Source organism: Lynx canadensis, chromosome A1 (assembly GCF_007474595.2).
Source record: "Lynx canadensis isolate LIC74 chromosome A1, mLynCan4.pri.v2, whole genome shotgun sequence".
Taxonomy (NCBI): Eukaryota; Metazoa; Chordata; class Mammalia; order Carnivora; family Felidae; genus Lynx; species Lynx canadensis.
In genome coordinates, this window is record NC_044303.2 from 200,051,655 (window position 1) to 200,079,518 (window position 27,864).

Here is a 27,864-nt window from a genome sequence, read left to right on the forward strand (position 1 = left end):
AGAATTTATAATATGATACTATTTATGCAAAACAAAACAAAAATACAGGTACATGCTGTTTATGCAGTAAATATGTCTCTCTCTTTTTTTTAAGTTCCTTTATTTATTTTGAGAGAGAGACAGAGGAAACAGGGGAGGGTCAGAGAGCAAGGGAGAGAGAGAGAATCCCAAGCAAGCTCTGCGCTGTCCGCACAGAGCCCCCGATGTGGGACTTGAACTCATGAACCTCGAGATCATAACGAGCCAAAACTGAGTTGGACGCTTAGCCAACTGAGCCACCCAGGCGCCCCTATGCAGTGAATATTTCTGAAAAGTATACAGAAAACTGATAACATTAGTTGCTTCAGAAGAGGGGAACTTGGTGACCAGGGTATACAGGTGGGAGAGAAACATACTTTCCCTAAACATCTTTTTATTCCCTTTGAATTTCATAGCACATGTATGCATTTCCTAGTCAAATCAAACATGGCTTTAAAAAAGTTCTTAAGGGGCGCCTGGGTGGCTCAGTCAGTTGGGCGACCGTCTTTGGCTCAGGTCATGATCTCGCAGTCTGTGAGTTCGAGCCCCGCATTGGGCTCTGTGCTGACAGCTCAGAGCCTGGAGCCTGTTTCAGATTCTGTGTCTCCGTCTCTCTCTGACCCTCCCCCGTTCATGCTCTCTCTCTGTCTCAAAAATAAATAAACATTAAAAAAAAATAATAAATAAATAAATTAAAAAGTTCTTAAATGGTTTTAAGAACATGATGTGTAAATAACACAGTTTAGGGAGGGAAGAGGAGGAAAGCTCTTCCACTTTAAATTTGTACAAATTTTGCCTCATTTAAACTCAGTTGTGATTCCTTATACACATCTGTTAACATGATATACATCTTCTAAATATAAATGTTAATTTTTTGGTTAACAATCTTAACCTAGAATCTTAAGTCTATGTTAAGCTCAAAGCATGTTTAAGTATGCTTACTCTAAGAAACTGTATGTTAGGTGTGCCTGGGTGGCTCAGTCAGTTGGGCGTCCACTCTCGATTTAGGTTCAGGTCATGATCCCAGGATTGTGGGATTGAGCCCAGTGTCCAGCTCTGTGCTGAACGTGGAGCCTGCTTAAGATTCCTCCCCTCCCCCTCTCTCCCCCTCTGCCCCACTCATATGCTCTCTCTTTCTAAGAAAGAAAAAGAAACTGTATATGTTAGAATACTTGTTATATAAAATTACATTTACTCAAAGTAATAAATATGTTTGTCTTACAATGTTAATATACTTATCTTCTTATGATAATGAACACATTGATATGATCTTACTGGTCTTACTGTAACTATCCTCTCCATTATGTAAATAGGATAAATTCCCTTGTTAATTATAAAATGCAGCAGATTCTGAGTCTAGACTTTTCTCCTCAGTTGTGCAAAGAAATAAACAGTGCTTATAGCGGACTCATTAGCAAACACACAATAGAAAAACTTGTGCTTTCAAGCAAATTGGTACTGTGGTCCTGGAGACGAGTCTGAGCGGGGTGGGGGGGGGGGTTGGGGGGGTGGAATAGATTGCTTTAGTTCCCAAACTGGAGTGTGTTAATATAACGAGTAAACGGGCCACAATAAATGTCTGTTTTGGTTTTTGGTGGAAGCTGCCTGTCTTTGCTGCTAAGTCCCAATCCAAGAGCATGAAAGTACTGTGTTCACTAAATTAAGCACAAAAAACTAAATGCACACATTCAGGTATATTGGGTAAGGATCCAAAGATTAGAAGCAGGGTCAGCAAAAGCAGGGTTGTTTTTTTTTTTTTCCTGTTTTTTAAAATTTATTTATTTATTTTGAGAGAGACAGAGAGAGTGTGAGTGGGGGAGGGGCAGATAGAGAGGGAGAATCCCAAGCAGGCTCTGTGGGGTCAGCACAGAGCCCCACACAGGGCTCGAATTCATGAAACTGAGAGTTCATTACCTGAGCCAATATCAAGAGTTGGATGCTTAACTGACTGAGCCACCCAGGGGGTCCCAAAAGCAGTGTTTTTTTAATTGTGTGAAATGAGGTGGATCAAACTGAGAAGCAGTCACACCAGGCTGTGGTAGAGAAATTGTTTTCTTCCTCAGTGTCTTCTCCTTCCTTTTCCTGTATGAATTAAAGATTGCTTAACCAAAAATCGGGTCTGAAAAGGAAGTCTTAGATATCTCCTGTGTTAGTCAGGGTCCTGGCAAGAAGAGAGACTTCACCCCAGATAAGTTTTGTCAGAAAGTATGTTCAGGACAGGACTGTGGTATGGGAAGAGGTAAGGGAGTAAACAAGCTATGTGAAGCACTTAGAAAGCCCTTACTTTCCCCACAGAAGGGACAAGGGAAGGAAGTAGAGTTTCTGGAACTCAAAGAGAGCTGGGAAAGTGTAGATAGGGCTGCCCTGCTTCTTGTGGATAGTCATGGAGGGAAGCGGCTACAGTCAGAGAGTTGATGCTGAAACGAGGAAGGAGCAAGGAATAAATAACCCCCATCTCTCTCCCATCCTCTGCTCTCTTCTCAGGATCTGGCTAAACTTAGAGGAAAACCAGCTCCCAAAGCGGGTATGAGAGATGCAATCCACAGGGTTCAACTTTCCAGGGCACAGAGCAGGAGAGAAGAGAATGAAGAGTGGATGGGGTAAAGAAGTGTAACAGAATAATTAGCACAGTCAATTTTTTGCAAAAATTCAAACGTGGAGCAAGATATGTGTTTCTCTGACAAGTAAACTATTAGTAACCTTGGTTTGTGTAAACCCCAACCAGCTTTGGGTGATTATGGAAATCCTATATGCCAGGCAGATGCCCCCTTTTTTTAATGTATTATTTTTTTAAAATTAATCTCTATGCCCAATGTGGAGCTCAAATTCCCAACCCCAAGATCAAGAGTCACATGCTGTACTGATTGAGCCACCCAGGAGCCCCATAAGGGATCCCTATGTGATTTGAGGTAGGGTTTTGAGGAAAGATTCTCTCTGGATATCTGTTCATTATATATGCATATGCATCATTGCCATAGGATGTTGCATATCATATGTAGGGATATATAATTAATATTCTAGATAAACAACCAAGTGCTTGCATAAATTCTCAAGTTTTTTTTTTGCCCAGAGGAATTGAATGATCATATTAAAATCTGGAGAGAAAAAAAAAAAAAAAAACACGCATCCAACTTTGACTAAAGAACAAGAATCTGAGTAAGATTGAAGAATTTTGTGAAAGATCATATTCAGGAGAAAAGAGATAGTTAATTCTTTCCTTCTTCCACATGCCGAAAAGGAAAGCTGCAATTTCAAAACTGTAATTTGTGAAAAATAATTTAAATTAAGGAAAATCAGCATTTGGATGGTAAGGTCTAATTTTGTATTTAGTTTTTTTTTCTTTTTTCAATTTTTCTACTTAGTTTCCTTTTTTTTGTTAAGATTTTTTTTCATGTTTATTTAATTATTCTGAGAGAGAGAGGGAGAGAGAGAGAGCACAAGCAGGGGAAGGGTGGAGAGAGAGAGAGGGAGAGAGAATCCCAAGCAGGCTCTGCACCACCGGCACAGAGCCCAATATGGGGCTCGAACTCATGAACCTGGAGATCATGACCTGAGTGGAAACCAAGATTCGGACACTTAACTGATTTAGTCACCCAAGCACCCCTCTACTTAGTTTCGATGTGGAAAGTTAAAGCGTATTTATTTTGGATGTGAACATTTTTCTTAAAGAAGGAATAATTTGCTCTTATCAGAAAGAATGGTGGTGTATAAATATAGTTGCCAAAAAAAGTTGCAAACTTTTCATTTCCAAGATGCAGTACAAGTAAAAATAAAATATTGCAAAAGATTAAACTGTTCTATATGAATAATTATTTTTTCCAGTGATACTTTACATCGAAAACAGAAAGAAATAACTTCTGTCCTGGCAGCACACCAATAAGAAGCACAACATAAGGGGTGCCTGGGTGGCTTGGTCGGTTGTGCGGCCGACTTCGGCTCAGGTCATGATCTCGCGGTCGGTGAGTTCGAGCCCCGCGTCGGGCTCTGTGCTGACAGCTCAGAGCCTGGAGCCTGTTTTGGATTCTGTGTCTCCCTCTCCCTCTGCCCCTCCCCTGTTCATGCTCTGTCTCTCTCTGTCCCAAAGATAAATAAACGTAAAAAAAAAAAAAAAAAAAAAAAGAAGCACAACATAATTAATGCTTTCAGACTATTTGACCATGTTAATAGCCAGGTGGGACCAAAATTATTCTCTCTTTTGGTAAAGTTTTTATATGAATTTGGTCATTGGTCTTTTAATTTGATGTTAAATGCTTTTAGTACAAAGAGGTATATAATAGGACTGGGATTTTTACCATTTTCCTAATCTGAAAATTTTCTTAGCAATATTAAAAGAAATGTACACTGGTAAAATAAATCTTTTTCTCCCCATAGAATTCTGACTCCTTTCCCCACCTTCTTTCTATTACTGGCGTAGTTATTATAGTCACAAAATGGTATGAAATTGTGACATATTTTTAATCCATGAAGATATTTACTTTTTCTCCTGCTGAATATAAAAGGACTAAATTGTCTACATTTCTAATTTCAATGCTTGACTTATATTTATCACCTTCAAAACTGGTATTTAAGAGAATAGAAATGTAGAGTAAATATCGTATAGAGTACACAACTAGAATGTGCTAAAATGTAATGATGTGTGTCTCTTTATAAACTGTAAAACTGAAGCAATTTTCAAGTGAAGTGGAACTATGAAATTCTTCCATTTAAATGATCTGGGTAATCAAAACAAACAAACAAACGAACAAACTGCTTTACTAAGGATAAAATTCACTTACCCAGGCAATGTATCTATTTAAAGTCTACAATTCAGGGGCACCTGGGTGGCTCAGTGAGTTAAGCCTCTGACTCTTGATTTCAGCTCAGATTATGATCTCACAGTTTGTGGGCTTGAGCACCAAGTTGGGCACTGCGCTGATAACATGGAACTTGCTTGAGAGTCTCTCTGCCCCTCCCCCACTCACTTTCTTTCTGTCTCTCTCAAAATACATAAATAAACTTAAAAAAAAAAGTGTACAATTCATTGGTGTTCCTATATTCACAGAGCTGTGCAACCAGCACTGCAATCAATTTTAGAACATATTCATCCTCTGAAAAAGAAATCCCATATCCGTCAGCAGTCACCCCCATTTCCATACTATTCCTTCAGCCTCTGGCAACTACTAATATTTCTGTCTGTACAGATTTGTCTATTCTGGACATCTTGGCAAATTTTTAAAGGTGCAATATTTCTCTAACAAATTCTGAATTATTGATTATCTATTTTTATTTATTTATTACATATTGATATAAATTTATCTGTAGTTTCCTCCTCATTAACTATTGAAGTTTTGCATTAATTTAATAGGTCATATATAAGATTTTTGAAAAGCTTATAGTTGATCCCAAAACTGCTGTCATAAAATATAAATAAATGGCCCCTGTGGGTTTTTGTTGAGATGTAATATTGGCCCATAAAATCTAGAACCTTCCAGGAGAATTTTAAACAGATAATCAAGGAAGTAAAGCAACTTTTAAAATGTTATATTAGCCTATATTTATTCCTTCTGCTCCTGGATATTGGTGAAGGAAAATATTTATATATTTTTTTAATAATGTTTATTTATATTTAAGAGAGAAAGTGCGAGTGCCCACACATGTGTGGAGGGGAGGGGCAGAGAGAGAGGGGGACAGAGGATCTGAAGCAGGCTCCACGCTGACAGCAGACAGCCCTATGCAGAGCTTGAACTCGCAAAACGAACCAGGAGATCATGATCTGAGCTGAAGTCGGAGGCTTAAGTGACTGAGCCACCCAGGTGCCCCAGGGAAATATTTATTTTAACCTGTCCTTTTTGTTTTGTTACCTGGATCTTTGGCCCATGTTATCAGCACTGGAGATCTGACTTTCCCATATAAGGGTCTTTGCTAATGTCAGAACGTTCTTAGTTTTTCACCAGCCTTTGCTTGAGGTTGTGTTCAGACTCCTCAGTGATGTATTTATTTGTAAGCAGTAGCTCCTGCACTGTTCCACCAGAGGCTGGAGTTCAGGAAGCTTTCACTTGCAAAACATTATGCTAAATGTTAACTACTGTTTGTTCTTTGGGAAATTGCTTGTGTTTGTCTTTGCTTGATGTTGTTATTATCTGCTTTATTTCTCGGCCCTTCGCTTGTTCCTCTGAACTGTGCTGGGACAATGCAGACTGTTTGGGGACGGCCATCTTATTGGATGGGGCATTTGACTGGTACTAGATTGTGAATGCCTTCTTCGTCGAGTGCTTCTGAGAAAATAACCCTTGAACTGATATTGATGAACTCTGTACTTTCCTTCTGGCTTGCAGTTCTACTTTTAACCACTTTATGCCTATTTCTGTTTAGACTAGTTGGTCGTAGGGCGCCTGGGTGGCTCAGTAGGTTGAGAGTCCACCTTCGGCTCAGGTCATGATCTCACAGCTCATGAGTTGGAGCCCCGTGTCAGGCTCTGTGTTGACAGCTCAGAGCCTGGAGCCTGCTTCGGATTCTGTGCCTTCCTCTCTCTCTGCCCCAACCCACTCGCATTCTGTCTCTGTCTCTCTCAAAAATAAATAAACATTAAAAAAAAAAAAAAAAAGATTAGTTGGTCGTATCTACCTGCCATTGTGGCTGCCAAGATCTTTGGGACACCCTCTCTACCTTATATTTCTCTCTACTGAATTCTATCCACCTTCCCAACTTAGAATTTAATCCTGCATTTCCCAACTTCTTTCTCAAGGGACTTAGTTTCACCAGTCAGATGTACTCGTGTAAGGTTTTGATTTGGAAGGAACCTCTGTGAGGAAAGAAGTGGGGTAAGGGGCATCCTTTTGTTCGAGGCAGTAGGTTTTATGGGCCTACTGTAGAGGTGTAATTTCTTTATCTTAGAAGAGAAAGTATAATCTGGAGCTCCATATGATGTCAGAACTGGTCATAGAGTTCTGCAGTCACTAGCATGTGAACTGCAGGGCAAACCATGATAATATTGGAATAGTGTTGAAGGTGCAGAAGACTGCACAGCCTGAAAAGCAAGGGAGTGGAGAATGGAACTCTTGGCCTACAAAGGGCAGTCAGAGCATATAGATGTGTGAAGCAAATCAGGTGAAGGACAATGGGGAAATGGGAGATGCAGTGAACTAGGGAAAGCACACCCATTTGAAGGAGAGAGTTGCCACTGTATGCTCTGTTCCCAGTAATTGTGCTGTGGTGCACAGGCCCAGTGATATCTGGATTTCAGATTTTTCAAGAGAAAGTAGAAATTCAGATTTTTTTGGTGGAATTTCATAAATTTTAAATATTCTCAATTAATTCAGAATTATTTTACAGGTTTGGGTGATCCATAAAATATAAGTCAGATATAGTCCACAGGTTGATGGTTTTTGATCTCTGTTACTGGTGAGAACACAAGCTCATAAAGAAGAATGGTGAGGGTGTGGGAATACAAAAGCCAGGGGGAATTGACAAGAGTAGAGTCTGGTTAACAGTGTATAAATCCAAGAGAGGTCTGTTAGATAAGGACAGAATAATGTCCATTGTGTCTATTGTATTGGGAGCTTGGAAGTCATTGATAACCTTTGTCAAACTTCTTCAGCTGAATAATAGGAGAAAAGACCAAACTGCAGAGGGTTGAGGAATGAGGGAGGAGTGAGCCAATGGAGATGGAGTGAAGATTACTCCCAGAGACACAAGAAGGCTTATTTATTTATTTATTTATTTTGGAAAGCCTAGCCAAAGCTAAAGGTTTTTTACCTATGTGTTTGTGCAGGTATGTATATCTTTGAATGAGGCAAGATTTCCTAATTATATTATTTCAATTTTCTATAACTTTATTTATTTGTTTATTTATTTATTTTAAGTAAGCTTTTTGCCTAACATGGGGCTTGAACCCATAAACCCGAGATCAAGAGTCACATGCTCTACAAATGGAGCCAGCCAGGCGTCCCTCTATAACCTTAGTTTTAAAAAGTTTATGAAGCATATTTATAGGTTCAGGTTAATAAAACCACTGTAGAGGGAGAAATTAAAAACTATGCAGGAAAAGCTGCTAACTGAATTTCTGGAGGAGATTGGGAGGGGGTGTGGTGGAAACACAGATACGAAAATGAGATTCTCTGGATTGGAGGGAAGACAATTAGAAATGGTTTGGAATCAGGCAGACTCCTGGGTCATGCTGGTGGATGTGGAGGAAGCTGAGGTAATTCTTTCCTACAGCAGCAATTTTCTAGTTATGCAGATGAGATACTGAAAGTGGGGAGAACGGGAGTGGATATGTTGTTTGAGCACAGTGGTGAGGGTTTGGAAATGCCACAGAAGGGAATGGGAAAGAGATGTGTATATGAAATATTGTTTGGGAGGCTAAAGAACCCCATTTCAAATTAGATCCCATACTTGTGTAGGGGCACTAATTTGTACTTTTTGAGCATTTCATTCCTTGCTCAGCAGCATAAACATAAGTGTGAAGAAGGTGATTTCACTGATCCATAGTTAGGATTTTAGCCAGAGGACGTAGGTAAATGGGCTGGAATTCACAGAACCATGGTTCTGGAAGAGAATCATTGAGGTATTTGAAGTAGGAAACAATACGAGACTAGGAGGGAGTAAAATGGCAGGGAATAGAAACAGAGGTCATTCTACTCTTGGTTCAGGCTAGGAACCTTGAGACATTGCATCTGGATGTGTCCATCGGAGGATGTCACTTAAACTGTTTCAAGCTTGTATGTCTATTGCATCTAGTTGCTTAGATCTCCCTGTTCTTAGAAGAGGTGGGCCAGATGAGTAGCAGTTTTTGCTTTCTGATCCATGGATGAAACTGAAGTACTACTTGAAGAAGATGATGCAGAACTTCTGGAAGTTGCCAGCAAGTGCCCGGGAAGGGAAATGGACCCAATGTCAATTTAAGGGAGGATCAGGATTGGAAAGTCAATACTATTCATTCAAAATTCAAGTCTCTAGGGGTGCCTGACTGGCTCAGTCAGTAAGGCATGTGACTCTTGATCTCAGGGTTGTGAGTTCAAGCCCCATGCTGAGCATGGAAATTTCTTTAAAAAAAAAAAAATTCAAGTATCTCCTGATAAACTTATTCCTTAACACATCTTGCTGGAAGGGATGGTGGAGACAAGTCCACAACTCTTAGCCAGCTCAGCTTAAGCCTCACTGGAAAGACCTCCCTTAATATAGTGGAGGATGAGAATATTAGGAAAAATGGACCTTGTGAATGTCTATGGCTAAGTGCTTTTATCACTAGTAGGCGCACTCCTGCAGAAGAAGGCCACATTATGCGTGAGAATCCTGGCCAGGTCAGCCTGGGGGAACAGGGCTGATCATGGCTGCCCTGGAGTTCTACCAGAGACCCATTACACATGGGTTTTCTGGCTGCCTTTGGACCATCAGGTAGCCAGGGCTTACTTGGAACTTGAAATGATTCTGGGGCAGTAGTTCTCAAACTTCAAGATAAAGAATCACCTGAAGAGCTTGTTAAAAAAATGTAGATTCTTAGACTCTAACTTCAGTGAATTTGGTTCAGTGGTTTTAGGGTAGCCCCTGGGAGCTTGTATTTGTAACGAGTTCCCAAGAAATGTTGATGCTGCTGGTCCAGGCACTACACCACTTATGTAGCACCAATTATGTTTGGGAATTTTATTGGCTGGATTCTGGTTACACATATCCAATGAATAAATTGCCCTAAGTCTATTTTGATGATGTCTCCTGGGTTTCTGATCCTGCAGAAGACTCTACCTTAGGAATTCTAGGTATTACTGGCCTTTTGAGTGATCTAATCCTTCTGTTGCCTATTGTCATTGGGCCACAGATCCCAAAAGATCTCAAGAAACTATAGAGACTGGATTTTATGGGTTGTATCATGACCATGAAATTGTCCCATGAATTTTTTTGGTGCTGAAAAAGACAGCGATCTATCAAGATTTTTTCTTCAAACTTTCAAACTAGAAAAATCTAAAGCTCCCTCTTCCTCACCAGGATTGTAACGTTTCCTCTTTTTGCTTGCCTCAAACTCCTTTTTTTTTATTAAAAGTTTTTTTTTTTTTAATGTTTATTTATTTTTGAGAGAGAGAGCAGGGGAGGGCCAGAGAGAGGGAGACAGAGGATCTGAAGCCGGTTCTTGCTGTCAGTGCAGAGCCCGATGCAGAGCTCAAACCCCATGATTCATGGGATCATGACCTGAGTCAAAGTCAGAAGCTCAACCGACTGAGCCACCCAGGCACCCCTGCTTGCCTAAAATTCTTGAGAAAAGCTTATACTCATCCTTTAGCCAGAAACCTGAGTCCTTAGGAAATGAATACAAGAGACTTTTGGTGGGAGTGTATCTGGCTTCCAACAGTACCAGTTGGTTCCTGGGCCATATTCTTAAAATAGAAAAATGACCAATTACAGCTTTGCCAAAACTACATTTGGTGTAATCCAGAGAATATGTTTTTAAGTGTCTGAAGGACTCAGCCACAGGAATCTTGATGGTACCAGCCAAGATATCTGAGGTCCAAGGATGGCAAAACCCAGGGACCATTTAGTACTCATGGGGGATTCCAGCTAAATAGAAGCTGGGATTTGGACATGTCTGGGCAGGTCTGCTGAATATGCAGGGCAGGCATGCCTGGAGTCTATTTACATGACAACTTTTGGCTGAAGAATGAGTGTACCCTGATCTGAATGGAAAGTGGAATGGGAAGAACAGAAATGTGTCTGTCTTAGGACTCAGGTTTTGATAAATGTTCTTTAAGAAATGAGTTTATTAATTAAATAATATATCATCTTTTTATTTCTTGGAATTATACAATTTACATTAGGATTTTTGATAGTTTGAAAATAGTTTATTGCTATCTTTAGGAGACTATAGATAGGGTAGGCAATCATATCAAAATGAAAGAAGATTGATTTAATTTAGTTTACTACCTGGGATTAAATTGGGTGTGTGAGCAAAAGGACAAAAGATATACATATTTTGTGGCTTTGGAAATATTGGTGGATTAGTGAATCTTTAAAAATTTCTATAGGAAATAGTGTATTTAAACTTGCTATTTCCAACTGTATACTCTTTCTACACCACCTAGAACTTTGTGAATTTTGTTAAATATTAACATGGCTGAAGTACTTTACAATTATATTTACCTTTAAAAGGTTTATTTTACATTTATTTATTTTTGAGAGACAGTGACAGAGCATAAGTGGGGGAGGGGCAGAGAGAGACTGAGACACAGAATCCAAAGCAGGCTCCAAGCTGTGCACAGAGCCTGACACAGGGCTCAAACTCACAAACCGTGAGATCATGACCTGAGCTAAAGTCAGACGCCCAACTGACTGAGCCACCCAGGAGCCCCTATTTACCTTTAATTTAAAAACTGTTCACAATTGTGCTTCTGGTCTTGATTAGTGCTATTCCTCATTCATTGCATTTTTAAGATAGAGTTTGGTTGATGAGCCACAGTTCCATCTTTGCTTTTAATTAGTAAGAATTATTATAATCTTAGAGAACACTGATTGACTGACTTTTTAATGTGTCAGACACCCATCTAAGCACTTTACACATTGTATCTCATTTAAGCCTCACAGCATTATTATGAGGGAGATACTTTAATTATCCTGACTACATACATGGGGAAACTGAGGCACAGAAAGATTAAATTACTTGTCTAAATAACAGCTAGCAAGCAGTGGAGAAAACCAGGGCTTAGAGTGTTTGCGGTGTTTTAGCAAAGGTACTAATGACTCTAAATTTTAAGATCATTACAGAAAAGGAAAGGCTGTTTCTCAGTTTGGGTATGGTTTAGGTGCCAGGAACTCTCTCATTGCCAATTTTGATTCTTCAGGTAGCCTTGGTAAAGTCACTGGAATTATTTTCCAGAGACTTTTGTTCATACAAATGATTTTTTAAATGACTCTGAGCTGTCATTTGCTTTCCTAGAGAATGAGAGAAGCAATGTACTATGCACCTCTCCTTCTTGAGAATGATTTTAGATTTTTAAACTTTTTATTTGCATATAAGTTCAAACTTACAGAAAAGTTGCAAAAATAAAGATAGCATTAAAAATACCCATACACCTTTTACTCAAATTCTCTTTACTGTTTACATTTTACTCTAATTCTTTCCATTTGTGTGCTTTCTCTGAATATATATGGGGAAAAAACTAAAAAGTTATTTTTTTTCCTTTTAAATCATTTAAGGGTTAGTTACATACTTTGTGGCCCTTTCTCCTTAATACCTTGATGTGTATTTCCCGCGTATAGGGATAATCTCTTTTGTGACCACATTATAGTAATAAATTTTAGTAAATTCAACATTGATTCAATACTTTAATCTATGAACAGTATTCTAATTTGTCAATTGGCCATTAACATTATTTATAGCATTTTCCTCCTTGGGTACAGGATCCAGTCCAAGGTCAGTTACTGCATTTAGCTGTCATATTTGAGAATAACTCTAATTATGCCAGATTTTATTTTTATCATATTCTAGAAACCATCTCCACACAGCATATAAAAATCTTAATTTAGGATGACAGCTGATGAAAATTAGACTTCTGATAGATTTTTTTTTGCTATTACTTGATATTTTAGAATCCCTAATGATGATTAGGATGTAGTCATACTAATTAAAACTAGTTTTAATGAGTTAACTAGCTACTAGCAACTGTTTCTATTATATTGTATGCCTAAGCTAAAGAAGTTAGATTTTTTTTAGACATTTTGAATCATAGTTGAAATTCTAACAATAGCTTAATGATATTGATCTAATTTTAAGTTTAGAAGAAACTTCTATTTCTTTGGTACTAATTAGTTTAATACAGGATTACTGAAAAACAGGAAACTCCAAGAAGGAAAATGTGATACTGTCTAGTGTCTGAAAGGAATGATTGATGCTAACAAATATAAAATATAAATTTTAAATAATCAGGATATTGTTTAAAAGGCAAGCTATTGACTTTATCACTCCCCCTTGCTAAGACACACATTGGTGCCTGTTAAATCTGACATTTTTACTCTGATCATCAATGGCAGCTTTAAAGCGTCTGTAGTATCCCAGGACAAAGTAACAAATCAACTCCAGGAAGGGCTGTGAAACTGTATCTGCTGGCTCTTTCCTTTCCCAAAAGCCCAACCCCAGTGGCATGCCAGTAGCTTCTGGGCACTGGAGAAGTTATGACCCTGTCTTCGCTGGGGTTAATGGCAGCCTGTTGGTCTTCTGCACCTCCCTTTCACCTTTCCCTGGGAAACTGGGGCTGAAGGCTAACAAACCCTACAGGTTCCCAGTCATTATATAAACTGCCTACCCAAAAGGCCCTTCTGCCTCCACCAAATTTGGTGATCACAGTTGAGAGCCAAGAGTCTCCTATAATCATTTTTAATAGTTATATTAAGGAGGGTTTTCACAAAAGGGACATTTAAAAAAAATTTTTGTTTTTAATTTTTATTTATTTTTGAGAGAGAGACAGAGCACAAGCAGGGTAGGGGTAGAGAGAGACGGAAACACAGAATCCAAAGTTGGCTCCGGGCTCCAAGCTGTCAGCGCAGAGCCCAACACAGGGCTCGAAACCACGAGCTGGGAGATCATGACCTGAGCCAAAGTAGGACGCTTAACAGATTGAGCCACCCAGGCACCCTAAAAGATCCAAACTTAAAAGGATCTTGGGTCATGGTTTTTCAAAGAAAGATCGTTATCTACTTGTTGAGCAATGTTGGCAATATTGACTGTTCTTTGCTCTTTCCCTCCCACAGACCCAGTCCTCACTTCTTTGCATCTTGCATTCCTTTGATATTTTTAATATACTTAGGCAATGAATTAGCACTCAATGGATTGAAAAATTGTATTACCTTGTTATGTATTATGTGTAAGGACCACCAATTGATGCCAGTATGGAATCTTAGGCTCTAATAGTGGGACTCGTCTGTCTTAAAGTAACCTGCAAAATATTGACACACGGTCGAGTGTCATCAATCCTGATGAACCATGCATGTGGTTGTGGAAATCCACCTCTGCCTCATCCTCACCCCGAGTCCCAAGAACTCCAACACTAATGCCTAGTTCTGTAGTTGATATTCTGATTTCTAGAATGTGCTTGTCAAATATTAGGCTATTTTCATTTTTCCTTGGGATGCACTTTGTTTTTTAAAGATCTATGATTCATTTTATTTAGATGAAGGAAGATAAAGAAAGGGTTCCCCTGCTATGGAGAAGACCATATAAATGGACAGGCAAGATGATGGTGCTTTTAGGTATGTAGTCACTCCTGTCAAGGGGTTGCTGGACCTCAGATCCCTTTATGTGTCAGACTCCACTGAGGTGATTTGCAATTTACCTTGCTTTGCAGCTTCTATTGTCCTGGCTCACTCTATTTCTTAGCAAATATATCATATGCACTTTAACTCAAAAGCCCAAACGACTTCTCTAACATCAACAATTGAGACCATTGGCTTTTTAAAATTTTTTTATTTTTTCACTCATCATTTATTTACAAATACACATTATAACTTTTATATACATTGCACATTTACATGGTAGAAAAGTACAAAACTATATATTTAAATGAATTTATATTTAACTTGCCATGTTTGAAAATATAAAATTGCATCAGAAAAAAGTATTATGAAAAGCAAGAAACTTGAACTGATAAAGCTTTGATATAACTTTTAGCGACACGTTGTTTGAAAAGGAACTAATTTAAAAGGTACAGCAGAGTAGCTTACAGGAAACACCTAACAAAAGGTTGAATGTATAGCATTCCCTTCCTTCAGTCTCCGGATACCCATATCAATTTCTTTGGATTTGTAACATCTTAAAAGTACATTATTAGAATTCTAACATTTCTATCACCCCTTCTCTCCCAAATCATGACAAGAGAACTGAACTAGGAGTTTCCTCAAAGATGTATCCTCTGTACCTTCTATTTGAGTCAGTTATAATGCCTTTTGGTCAGTCAAGATTCCTTGTAAACAAAACCCGAGGGATCATGTATGTACAGAACAGGCAGCAGAGAATCCAATAAATAAAAAACATGACAGAAACTGACATGCAAGTTTGTTAAAGTGGAAAAGAGTCTAACAACAGTGAGATGAAGGGAGACAGATGAGTGAGTGAATAGTAAGGAATGGACTTAAATGGTTTACAAGGAAAAAAAAAAAAGCTTTTACTTTACAAGCAAGAGACCTCACAATAAATAACAACTGCTCTTCCTTTCACGAATAAATTTCTTCAAAAACAAGGTGTACAGTCAACCAGACATTTTATGTATAAATTATAAAACATGACACAGTATAAATAAATGTCTACAAGTCTCAACTATGGGCCTCATCCAGTAGACCTCACAATGACTGCCTCTCCGTGTCCAATGAGTAACAAGGTGGCCTGGGAGAGAGCTCTAGGACAAACGTCCTTTATGTATAGTTTTCCCCCCAAATAAATAAGCATACACTTATTTACAGTATGGACAATATATTTTTTCTTTTCTTTTTTTTTTTTTTTTTTTTTTTTTTTTTTTTTTTTTTTTGCCCAAAGGCTATATCAACACTGAACATTGGTGGAGGGTTTACCACTCTAGAATGGAAGATATAGGAAAGCTGTAGTCCTGGTCTTCATCTTCCTCTTCCTCCTCGGTGTCTTCCGAAATGGCTAGATGGGGGAATACAGGGGAGCTGTTGTTTAAATATGGACAACAACAGCGCAGAAGCAGCTCAGTGTATGTTTTCAAAGCCCTCTGAGACAGCCATATTACAGCGTTGCATTTTTATGTGACTTGCAGTGAGATGCTTTGTTTTTGGCATCTGCTGTTATGCAATAAGTTTAAAAAACATTTTTTTTTTAAACATTATCTATGAAGTCAAAAACTGCAGAAAGTTCTGAAGAATCAATGGCTCAGGTTTTACGGGCAGATTCCTGAAATTAGATAAAAAGCGCTCGTGTTCTAGGTATAACTGCTTTGGGTCCTTAATTCAGAGTTAGTAGAGGCAACTGCGAAAAGCAGCAGCCCATGTGTGGTAATATACAGCTGTCTTTGAAAAAGAAAAAAAAAACAAAAAACTTTTGAAGCAGTTAGTTTAGATTCAAGTGTTAATAAAGCAAACGGCCAAGCACATTACTACAGCAAAAGAATTAAGGGCAAATGACTAGAGCTAGGTTTTTAGAGGCAAGCCCGTTGATGATCATTGGACAAGTCCTAACGCCGGGAAACATTCCAGGGAATTTTTCTGTGGACCACTGGATTGTTGGTGAAATTTAGCAGCTACCTAATTTAAATTTTTTTTTAACGTTTATTTTTGAGAGAGAGAGACAGAGTGTGAGCAGGGGAGGGGCAGAGAGTGAGGGAGACACAGATTCGGAAGCAGGCTCCAGGCTCTGAGCTGTTAGAGCCCCATGCGGGGCTCAAACCCATGAACCCACGAGCTGTGAGATCATGACCTGAGCCAAAGTCAGTCTCTTAACCGACTGAGCCACCCAGGTGCCCCTAGCAGCTACCCAATTTAAACAGAAATGGGCTTATATTGGAAGGTTTTCGTGCTTTTGAGGTCTCCGTTCCCTAGGGCTTGCCTGGGAAGGCCTCACATTGTGGCGAAGGTTAGAAACTGTACTTACAGTTGCAAGATCCGGAGTGCTTGACTTCCAGCAGCACACCTGATGAACAGGCAGCCTCCTTCATGGCACACTCACTGGCGTAAGTGGCATTGTCACTGGCACAGACAGGCTCCTCGGACTTACTCTCGGGGCACAGCTCATCGCAGAGGGAACACCGGCCTCTGCCAACCTTGAAATCCCATAAACACTTTTTTCCACCAGTGCACTGGATATCTTCACAGGACTTTGCTTCTAGGATATAATACACCTGTGATGAGTAAATTGCTTTCCCTCCTCTCCCTGTTTTTCCCTTTCTTTAGTCCTCTGTCAGTAAAGACAAACATATAGCTTATGATTTACTAACAGGATAATGGAGATCTCATGCAAAAGTGCTTGATAATAAAACTGAAACTTAAACACACATGGTCCCTACACTCCCTACTAGTACACAAAAATAGTATTTTGGGGGAACAGGTTATCACAGTATCCTGGAATTAAATAAGGATTTCATTATTTCCCTCAAGTGAAATCTTTTGAAAAATAAAGAATTCCATCAGTATTAGAATCTGATAACAGATTTTCAGTAACTGTTAAGCAATTATTTCTTGCTTACAGCAAGTCTAGCACCTAAAAAATGTGTAAAATTGAGTGAATTCTAAGTTTTCCAAGACAGAAAGTTGTTTCCCATTTCTTGCTGGCATTTCAACATATATGCCAATGCTTCCAGAAGATAACTGTTTCCTTGAGGAATGCTGTGGTTACCACAGTTTACCCAAACTGGAGACTAGTTCCCTCTTCGGTGAAACTATGCATTATGGGGCGAATTTGGGCTTATTTGATTGACCTCACAGCTTTACCAGTAGAACAAGCCTTTCTGACCATGTTTCCACTTTTCCTTCCTTAATCCAGAATACCTACTGATACACTTTCCCTCATAGGCTAATCCAATCGATCTGCCCAGTAGGCAGGTAGCCTTCCTCAGGTGACAGGCACTGGAGTAGGTCACTCCATCATTCCCACAGAGATACTGTTCAGAGGAGGTGGGCTCTGGGCAAATCCGGTTACACGTCACACAGTAAGCATTGTTAGTCTGGTCCACCACGCATGTGGAGCTGCCTGGACAGAAAACATCCCGACATGTCTCTGAAATAAAGAAGGAAAGAAATACACATTAATAATAGGTACTTCCTGGCTGTTCGGGAGTGAGCATTTGATATTATCAAGGAAATCATAAAAGGAAGCACCCAGCTTTTCAACAAGCACTTTGGGAACCCAGTGGTTTCAAGAGAAAATCTATGACCCTAGGTTGGTCCCGTCTGAGTTCTTAAGAAGTCTTCAGAACATTAAAAAAGTCTGCTTTGTTTTGCATCATCATCATTATTAGGCTCTTAGGGTGGACAATACCACACCCCAGGGGTCTTCCAGTGGGTCCACCTCAGGTGGAAAGCTGGAGGGGGGGGAACCAGGGAGGACCTACTTTTACATTTGCCCTGGTACTGGACTTCCAGTTCCGGCTGCTCTTTACATCTGGCCTTGAGGAGTGCACATTCGTTGCGGTAGGTTTTGCCATCCAGCCCACAGACTGGCCCTTTCCAGGTGATGTTGGAACAGTCTGGGGCGCAGACGCAGCGGGGTTTGTTCTTCTTGTTCATTCGGCACTTTTTCCCGGGGCCACAGTCCACGTTCTCACATGTTTCTAAGGGTTGGAAAGAGGGATGGATCAAAGCCAGGGCCAGGCAGTATGCAAGTCAGCCAGGAGGGCTGTGGAGGCCTTGCAGGACCCACCCTGTGGCCAAGAGTTCCCGCCAGAGGGGTCCAGCTCTCTCCTAGTAGTTGAGGAGGGGGTGGGGATGGGGGTGGGGTCAGTGGTCGGCACCCTATACTCAAATCTCTCTCAAAGAGTGCGAGTTGGTTGGCTCCACCACCACACTTGGCCAGTTAAGTCCAGGAACCTCTGGCAACCATGTTTTGCCGGCAGTGTGTACCAGGCAAGATTCAACCCGAAAGTCTTACCGGGACTGCCGGAAGATAGAGGGAACCCACGAACGCACCCCAGCTGGGCAACGGGGAAGGTGAGGATAAGACGCCCTCTACTGAGGGCCTGGAAACTGGGGAGGAAGAGTCCTACCTTTACAGGGGATGCAGTTGGGGGCGCCCCCGTTGAAAATCATCCACTTGAAGAGCGTGTTGTCATTTACATCCTCCTCGGTCCACGAGGTGCTCAGGCGGCCGGTGCTGCAGCACTCCTCCTTGCTCAGTTCGGTCTTGTACAGGACCTGGCAGCGGCCGTTTTTCGCTTGGCGGAGCCAGCAATTCCCAGCTGCGAGGAGACAGGGGTGGGGAGGTGGGTGAGCGAGAGGAGAGGCGGAGTAGGGGGAGGGAGGGGGCGAGGTGGCGAGCTTGCGAGGGAAGGAGGAGACCCAGCGGGGATGGGGCGGGAGTGACTGTGGAGGAGTAGAGAGACATGGGAGAGAAAAGCAGAAAATAAATGGAAGGGAGTGAAGGGGTGGGGAAAGGGGGGCGGGGGAGACGGTTGAAGAGGTGGGAGGTGGGTGAGGGGGAAGGAGAGCGAGAAGCCAGAGCGCCCCAGCCATATCAATGTCAGTTACCAGTGACCCAGACACAACACGTGCAGCTTGCATTGACTTTTACTAGACTGTTTACTTTTATTCGTCCCATTTCATAACCTGCAGCGACTCGAAGAGCAGATTAAAGAACCTGACAAAAACAGGATGCGACGGATGTTTTTACATGTTGGTTTCATGTAGGCGGTACGAGTATTATTTGTGACAGAGGTTAAGAGAGTAGGAGAACTTGAGAGAGGGAGAGACCGACACAGACACACACAACAGGAACAGATCAAGCAAAAGGCACTTGTGAAAAATGAAAGCAAAAAAGCAGCCGGGCCCTGCCCGGAGCTGCCCCGCGCGGCCTCGAGGCGCAGCCCGCCCGCCCGGCCCGTTTTGCAATCCGCCAGACCCAGAGGACGCCCGCGGCCACCGCGGTCTTTCGAAATCTCCGAGGGCAGCTTTTCTCGGCGCCCACGTCCGCGGCACCCAGGCAGCGCCTCGCCCCGAAAGGTGAGGGCGGCGAGGGGGCAGTGCCCAGGGGGACAGCTCACAACACACTCAAAACGGTAACGCTAAAGAAGGAAAGTTACACGTCTGTCTCCAGAAAAGTGTAGGGGAAAAAAGAACAGGGGAGGGGGCGGCTTCCTACTATTTCACGGCAACATATACCTAGCTCATACCTACCGAGAGAAATCTTTGCAAGTACTTTCCCCTCCCCCCCCTCCCCCCGCCTTCCCAGGTTCGCGTTTGGGTCAGGAAGTCTTCTTAGGAACCATCAATACAATTTGAACAATCATTGGACCGCAAGCTGCTATTATTATCATTTTTAAAAATTGTGTCCGAAGACTCACTGAAATAAATTTGATTAAAAAAAAAAAAAACCCAAACTTTAGAAATTTGCTCTTAATGCATCTCAGAAATTAAAGAAGTTGTGAGGTCCTTCCTCGCTGTTCTCCATAAAGTTAGTCGGAGGAATGAGGCACAGAGAAAAAAAAAAAATTGTGAACTACTCAAAACACTCCGGGGTAAATTTTTTTTTTTTTTTTTTTTTGCGGGGTTGGGGGGAAGGGGTTGGAAGAAGCATCCACTAGGCAGAAAACTACTTCCCTCTAAAATTTTCAGCACCCACATCTCCAAGTTTGGGCAAAGTTGCTGAAACCACGTCCCCCGGCCACTGAAGAAATTTCAGTATCTACCCCCATCCCCCAGTCATTTTTTAAAGTATCCAAAAGATGTGGGAGGGAAAGAGGTTACAGTGCAAATGGATCGACTGAAATCTCCAGGCTACTGATGCCTGTCCCCTTCTTCAGAGCCAAAATAGGGGAGATAACATCTAAACTCATTATGTCCAGAACTTGGAGCATCTAACCCTAACTACTGAGAGAGGCTCCAGCTTACTCCCTTTCCTTTTAAAGGATAACCGCGCTCCCAACTCGGCTGGCAGTCCGAAAGTGTCACTGCCTTCAGTTTTCCCACTCCACTCCATCCCGGAGTCGCTAAGTTGGTCCAAAATCTTCCAAGAGCAGCGTTGCTTAGAACAGACCCGGTGCAGACGACAGTAAAGTACAAACCCCTGCCCGCAGCCGAGCCTCCCAGCGCATCCCCCCTCGCTTACCCTGGGCGCTGCGGTCCTCCATGAACTGGCAGAGCAGCAGCAGCAGGAGGCACAGCCCGCCGGGCTGGTGCCTGGGACCGACCATCGTGGGGGCAGACGCGGGGCGAGGAGTGCGGCGGCGCGGGGAGCGGGCGCGGCGGCGGGTGGCTCGGGCGAGCGGCGCGCGTCGCAAAGGCGAGCGGCGGAGGGCGCAGCGATCCCGGCGCAGCCCCGCGCTCGCCGCCGGCCGCCCGCGCGATTCAATGGACGTCAGAAGCCGGGCGCAGCCGCGCTTTAAATCTAGACGGGGGTCTCCGCGGTTTGCGGTGGGCGGTCTCCCAGTGTGTGGGGCAGTGGGAGGGCGGCCGCGAGCAAGGGTGTGCGCGGCTCCTTGGGGGTGGGGAGCTTTTAAAAGTTCAGTGTGAATCAGGTGACATTTCCCACCTTCTGGAAACCCTTCCCAATTATCTGTTGGAGGTGCCCGAAATCAAAGCGGCAGGAGGGGAATCGCCGAGTTCTTATTTGCGTAGGAGGGAGAGGGAGGGGGAAGGCGGCCGGGCGGGGGGTGGGGGCGACGCTTCGGGGGTGGGGAGTGGGGAAGAACACCCACTTCCAAGTCCTGCACGCCGCCGCTCGCAGGCAACGCCGGCGCGTCCGGGGTGGCGTGTCTGTGTGAGTGTGAGTGTGTGAGAGTGTGTGTGTGTGTGTGTGTGTGTGTGTGTGTGTGTGTGTGTGTATGCAGGGGGGCGCGGTGGGGGCGCTGGAGGAGGAGGCGGCGGCGGCGGCGGCGGCGGCGGGCGGAGCGGAGCGGAGCTGTGGTGGTGGTGGGGGGGAACCCGGGAGTTTGTCTCTCCTCCCGCTCCTCCGCTCCAGAAAGACTTTGCAAACGCCCAGAGAGCCCGGAGCTGCTGAAATACCCGGGTGGCGGCCGGGTCGGAGCGCGCTGGCCCCGCCGCTCCGCCGGGGCGCGCGGCAGTTTTAGGCCCCCGCAGCCTGGGCGCGGGACCGGCGAGGTTTTGTGTCTGGGTCTGTGCGTGCTTGACTGTGCGGCCACCCCCCGTCCGGAGTTGGGGCTAAGAACCCCAGCGCCGGCGCCTTCCACCTTGGCTGAGCGGGGCCGAGACGCGGCCCTCGGTCTCGACGAGTCACAAGCAAACAAAAATGTTTAACACCTCGGGCCCGGCCTCCCCCCGTCACAGTCTCGCCCTCTCCCTTTCTTTTCTCCCCTTTCACTTCGCGGCGTCTGGAGTTGGAGCCTGGAGCGGGGGCGCCGACGTAGGCGGTCTGCCCCCCCTCCCCGGCTCGGAGACTCCCCAGTTTCTGTCCTGTGTGCCTGTCTGTCTCTCTCAGTCTCCTTCTCAGCTCGCTCGCTCTCCCTCTCTCTCTCTCCGTCTCTCTGTCTCTCTCTCTCTGTCTCTCTCGGTTCGCGGAATAAAAAAGATTGCAACATCGATAATGAACTTCTGTAGCCTCAGTTTATTAAGCACAGTGCCTGGCATTCTTCGCTGAAAGTTGGCGGGTCTCTCATTTATAACATTTTTGGCACTGCTGAATGAAACTGAGGAGGCGATATTTCCTTTTATATAAAACGATTACTTCACGGAAAATGCTATATTGTTTATTCCAAAGCTGCCTTTTAAATTTCCATTCTTTTCGCTTCTGGAGCCCGAAGGACAACAGACAGCGAAGTATGCAGACAAAATTCTTGGACATTCGCAGGTCACTGGGATTTGTTCTTCCACGGATTTCAAATCCGCCCCTCTTCGCCCTCCCTCAAGCCTCCCTCCGCCAGACTGCCCCCCCCATTCCTGCTTTCGCCCTCCCCCCACCTAACATCACCCCCCCCCCTTTCCACAACTGCAAATAACTCAGTGATAACAGATTTTTTTCCACCAACTGCAGGAGATAGTGCTAATCTTTTAATAAAAGATCCCATTACAATGGGATCTGTCTGGACAGACTATAATAGATCCCGAAATACAGCCGTGCTAATATTAGAAGACAGTTGTTTGGGTGCCTCTCAGACGGGCCCAAGCCCCCCTTTGAAAGTGGGCATGAATCACAAAGCCCCGCGGCCGCCGCACCTGCACCGCGCGCATTCGGTGCAGCAGGCTGGTAAAAACGGGTGACCTCGCCGCTGCTTTTCGCTTTATAATTACCGTCCTGAGGACGGGAGAGGAGGGGTGCGGGCGGTCTGGGGGTGGGGGGCTGGCTTTCTGCTGACTTCAGACGGCTCTGGGGTCTCCACATCCTTCTTAATATTTCCAGATTTATTCTTTCTCTCTCTCTCCTCCCTCTTCTCTCTTTCCCTCCCGTCCGCCCACTCCTTCTCTTTTCTCTTTCCCTCCCTCGTCCCCGAGTCTGCTCAGACTCCCCCCTCCCCTCTTTCTTTCCCGTCTTCCTTTCTTTCTTCCCTCCAACGCAGCATTAATGTAGAGTTGTTTAGTGCCCTCTAATGGCAGACGACATTAACAATTAATAGCAAACTGTCCCCATTGCGGGAGCTGCCCCTCAATGGCAGAGTTCCAAAGTTGAATTTATTTCTTCTTTATTCAGGGAGGTGGATATAGTGCTTATATATAGTAAAGTGCTGGAGGGAAACTTTGCTTCCTTCCCTTCAAGTCCTTTTCCCCAAGGCTAACAGCCGGAAGAAAGGGGAAAGCTAACAATTACTGTTACTTGACTTTTGTGTGTGTGTAAAAATTTGTCTTAATAGCAGCAAGAGACACAGCTTTTGTTTTAGCTAGGTTTATCAAACCATGTATCTAGAATTGGAAAATAAGTTAGATATTCTGAATACATAGAAGATCTTGGATGGTAGATGGTTGGATCTTATAGCAGTGCTTTACCAATAGCCATGGAAAAATTTTAAGACCCAGAAGTAATTATACGAATTTGTATTTGTCCCCTGTTTAAAGACATTTATTGTTCCCAAATCTACTCTAGTCTCTTAAAGCTTGGAAAATCTAATTGCAGTTAGATTTTATAGCCTAGGACCATACAAAACATTAAAATGTTACTTGTGGTTGGTCATATATGAAGTCATCTTGCTTAGAGGAGTGTAAGATAACATTTTAATCCATGGTTTGTTTTCCCCATCCTTTTGGAAAGGTGATTCTAGAGACCATCATTTCTTCATATTTTATAACATATAACAATGAAAATGGTGATGTAGCTTGCATGTTCTTATTAGATTTAACTTGTTCAATTACATGTACATATACAGTATGTTAATATAAAGAGAGCATAACACCTATATGCAATATGGCTTTTTTGGGGGGATCTATGTGACTAAATAAAACTTGTAATAGAGTCAGTTTTGGGGGGTTTAATAAAAATATTTATCTGGATTCTTGAGCAAAAGTATTTGGTTTATGTAGGTAGTTAATTTATACATAGAGAGACAACTGGTGTAGTAAACACTTTCTAAATTCATTTAATCCAAGGTGTGTCTACACAATTCCGTATGATGGGTAAGAAGTAAAAATTCTGTTTCCATTTTATTTTTTGTCTACGCAATGCCAAATACTCGGACTGGTCATTTGACAAAATCAAGTGCATTGACTAGTTGCTTTGGCATCATGTAATTGTCTAGGCTGGCCAAAACAGACACAGGAGCTCTCCTTGTAAAAAAAAAAAAAAGAAAAAAATGTCACCTCTCATAAGAGTGCTCCAGTACTAGAGGCGGACCCAATACAGGATTACTTCTCGCCCCAGTGAGGGTGGCCCTGCAGGTCAGGGTTGAGGTCACTAGCAAACACACTGTGGAAAACACAAATGCTGTGTTGCTTTTGCCCTTGTGAATAAGCAGCTTGGTGTTTGTTTAATGATACAAGCTCATCCTGTTTTTCAGCTGCACCTTGGATAGTATTGATCTGTTTGGGAGAATGTCTGCTCTGAATCGGCACAGATCAGTCATCAGAACTCTTGTTGGTCTGGGTTATCTTCTGGCCAATTCAAGGAAATGAGACATAGGTCAATACTGGTTCCATATGGGCCTCCTATGGGCATCAACAAGAGACCCATCCAATTTCTGTGGTATGAAATGCTATCACACCTGTTCAATGCCATCACAGAAAAACAGCTGCTATTTTTTTTTTTTTTTGCTGTTTTATCTCCTGTAAATGTTAAATATTGGGTTTGTGGATGTCTAAATGTCAAGGGGACATTTTAAAATAAAAATGCCTTCTTTCATTTTTGTTGTATGCCTCTAAGTTTGACTTCTTATTTTTTTCCTTTCTGCTCTGCCAAAAAAGTAAATGTAAATTATGAGAAACACAATAGGACCACTTTGTAACTGACTTTCTGGGCAGCACACAAAAAGACTGCTGTTCTCTGATTGTTTTTTTGTCAGCTTCAAAAGCTGTCTTCCTTCTGAAGTTTATAAATTTAAAATATTAGAGTTTAGCAAATGATTCAATCTAGCTCTGAAGATATCTACCTGAAATCATATGATTGTTGTTTGAGACCAGAACTGACCTGGTTAAATTTCAATCTCTAATAAGGGAATATGTATGGAGGGGGTGGGATGAAGTTATGTATGGAAAATTTGAAAGTCATAAGCTGTGTAGCTTTTATTTTTTGCCTTAAAGTTAAGTGTTCAATTTTTTTGAAATTAGGTGTTTTGCAAAATGAATATTAAAATTTCAAATGCAAATAAATAATCTTGTAGAATTTAAACACTTGATAAGTAGGCTGAAGTGATTTTAAAATCAGATTTTGTTCTTCTAGGTACATAAACATCTACTTAATGCGTCATGGTTTGAAATTGTGCAACTTCATAGGCCAGAATGAGGATTTGAGGTAGGGTGGGGGATAATAGTTCTGTATTAGCTGAATTGTTGCAGAACTAAAAAGTTAAGAAATGTGAGTACATACAAGCAATGTTTATCCAAGATGTCCAAACCAATTGATTAAGTTTTTAAAAAAGTCGTTAGAATATGTTTTTAATATAGTGCTGAGAAAATAATTGATTACCTGAACTTTTCTCTTTTCACTATTGCTTTGATGTTATGTAGAGCCAGTCATCATGGACATCTCGTTCTTTCTGATACTACCTGTCTCTGTATAACATTTTTTTTAAAGATTTTTTTTGTAAGTAATCTCTATACCCAACATGGAACCTGAACTCACAACCCTGAGATCAACAGTTGCAAACTCTACCCACTAAGCCAGCCAGACACCCCTTTGTATGACATTTTTAAAAAAGTTTATTTGTTTATTTTGAGAGAGAAAGAGAGAGAGAGTGAGGGAGTGCATGCATGGGTGAGGGAGGGGCAGAGAGAAAGGGAGAGAGAGAATCCCAAGCAGGCTCTGCAGTGTCAGCACAGAGACCCACCCATGTGGGGCTTGAACTGACCAACCATGAGATCATGACCTGAACTGAGATCAAGAGTCATGCTTAACCAAATGAGCCACCCAGGAGCCCCTAGCACTTTAAAAAAAATTTTTTTTAATGTTTATTTGTTTTTGAGAGAAAGAGAGAGAATCAGAAGCATGCTCCAGGCTCTGAGCTGTCAGCACAGAGCCTGACATGGAACTTGAACCCATTAACTGTGAGATCATGACCTGAACCAAAGTCAGACGCATAAATGACTGAGCCACCCAGGCGTGTCCCCAGCACTTTATTTTTTTAAAGATTTAAAAAATTTTTATATTATTTTTATTTAAACATTTTTTTAAAAAGATTTTGTTTATATTTTTGAGAGAGAGCATGACTGAGGGGAGGTGCAGTGGGGGACAGAGAGAGAGAGAGAGAATCCCAAGGAAGCTCCATGCTCAGTGTGGAACCCAACATGGGGCTTGATCCCATGACCTTGAGATCATGACCTGAGCCAAAATCAAGAGTCCAACACTTAACTGACTGAGCTACCCAGGGGCCCCTAATGTTTAGCACTTTTAACCCCTGATACCATTTACAGGGGAGGAGGAGAGCAAATCAGTACTTGCTGTTTTGTTTTCTTACTTTATGATTGAAACAATGTATCAATCAAAGTAGGAGCCACTTTCCTGGATTCTTCATTGGCTGAGGGTGAGTTGGCATGCTGTAGTTATGTATATTTTGGTTTCTGTTACCTCATTTAAGTTTCCATAGAGTGGCAGTGGTTTGCACATTTAATAATTAGGTGTTTTGTTTTTTTTTATAAATGTCTTTGTTCTTTTTTTTTAAAGTTTATTCCTCCATCCTGAGAGATAGATAGATAGATGATAGATAGATAGATAGATAGATAGATAGAGCAGGGGAGGGGCAGAGAGAGAGAGAGAAAGAAAGAAAGAGAGAGAGAGAGAGAGAGAGAGAGAGAGAGAGAGAGAGAATCCCAAGCAGGCTCTGCACAGTGTGGAGCCTGATGTGGGGCCTGAACCCATAAACTGTGAGATCATGACCTGAGCCAAAACCAAGAGTTGGATGCTCAACCGACTAAGCCACCCAGGCGCTCCAATAATTAGGGTTTTTTTAAGTGTTTTCCTATTTAATATTGCAGTCAGTAGTTGATGATTGCTGTCTGATCATCCATGTTGTCATCTCTGCTCATTTTTTATTTAACATGAATCCTATCTCATTTCCGATGTCAAATTTGCCCCAAAAATAAAATATTATGTTTATATTATGTCCAGAGTTCACAAGGCAGTTTATACATGACTTTAGACATCCTATTGCGTCTTTATATAAATTTTTAGTTAGTCATCTTTCCTCAAAGGGGAATTAATTCCAAATCCATTTTGTGTTTTGCCTTTGCACCTTTATAAAAAATGAAATGATCTCATATGTGTAGATCTATTTCTGAGCTCTTTATTCTGTTCCATTGATCTGTTTGTTGATTTTATGGCATACCACATTGTCTTGATTATTGTGACTTTATAGTAAGTAATGAAGTCAGGTAGTATGGTTCCTCCAACTTTGTTTTTTTTCAAGATTGCTTTGGATATTCTGGCTACATTTTCATATATATTTTAGAATCTGCTTGTTGAATTCTACAAAAAAAGCTTGATGGAATTATGACGGGGATACATCAATTTGGGGAGAAATGAAATTTTAACAATATTGAGTCTTCAAAACCATGAGCGTGGTATATCTTTCCATTTACTTACGTTTTCTTTCATTTCTCTCAACTATGATTTGTAGATCTGTTTTGTATTTTGGC

General features: G+C 42.0%; 1 protein-coding gene across 6 annotated transcripts; it reads right to left on the reverse strand.

The window, feature by feature from the left end:
- Positions 1 to 14,426: 14,426 nt before the first annotated feature.
- On the reverse strand, positions 14,427 to 20,828 carry FST (follistatin). 6 transcript variants are annotated; one of them, XM_030330043.1, is made up of 6 exons: positions 20,744 to 20,828; positions 18,687 to 18,878; positions 18,036 to 18,254; positions 17,477 to 17,701; positions 16,580 to 16,807; positions 14,427 to 15,619 (listed from the first exon to the last, which is right to left on the reverse strand). In XM_030330043.1, exons 1-6 carry the CDS (start codon positions 20,826 to 20,828, stop codon positions 15,537 to 15,539), a joined length of 1,032 nt encoding a protein of 343 aa, XP_030185903.1. In that variant the 3' UTR covers positions 14,427 to 15,536. The 6 variants fall into 6 exon arrangements, with proteins under 6 accessions (XP_030185903.1, XP_030185900.1, XP_030185904.1 ...); XM_030330040.1 differs by having other exon boundaries at positions 16,580 to 16,810; XM_030330044.2 differs by lacking the exon at positions 20,744 to 20,828 and adding an exon at positions 19,168 to 19,496 and having other exon boundaries at positions 16,580 to 16,810.
- Positions 20,829 to 27,864: the final 7,036 nt, after the last annotated feature.

Coding starts and splice junctions, on each gene's coding strand:
- FST (XM_030330028.1), bottom strand. CDS start 19,200: ATGCAAGCTGCACGTGTTGTGTCTGGGTCACTGGTAACTGACATTGAT. Junction 18,255..18,686: donor CAACTGCATCCCCTGTAAAG/GTAGGACTCTTC, acceptor TCCAACCCTTAG/AAACATGTGAGAACGTGGAC. Junction 16,811..17,476: donor CTATGAGGGAAAGTGTATCA/GTAGGTATTCTG, acceptor ATTATATCCTAG/AAGCAAAGTCCTGTGAAGAT.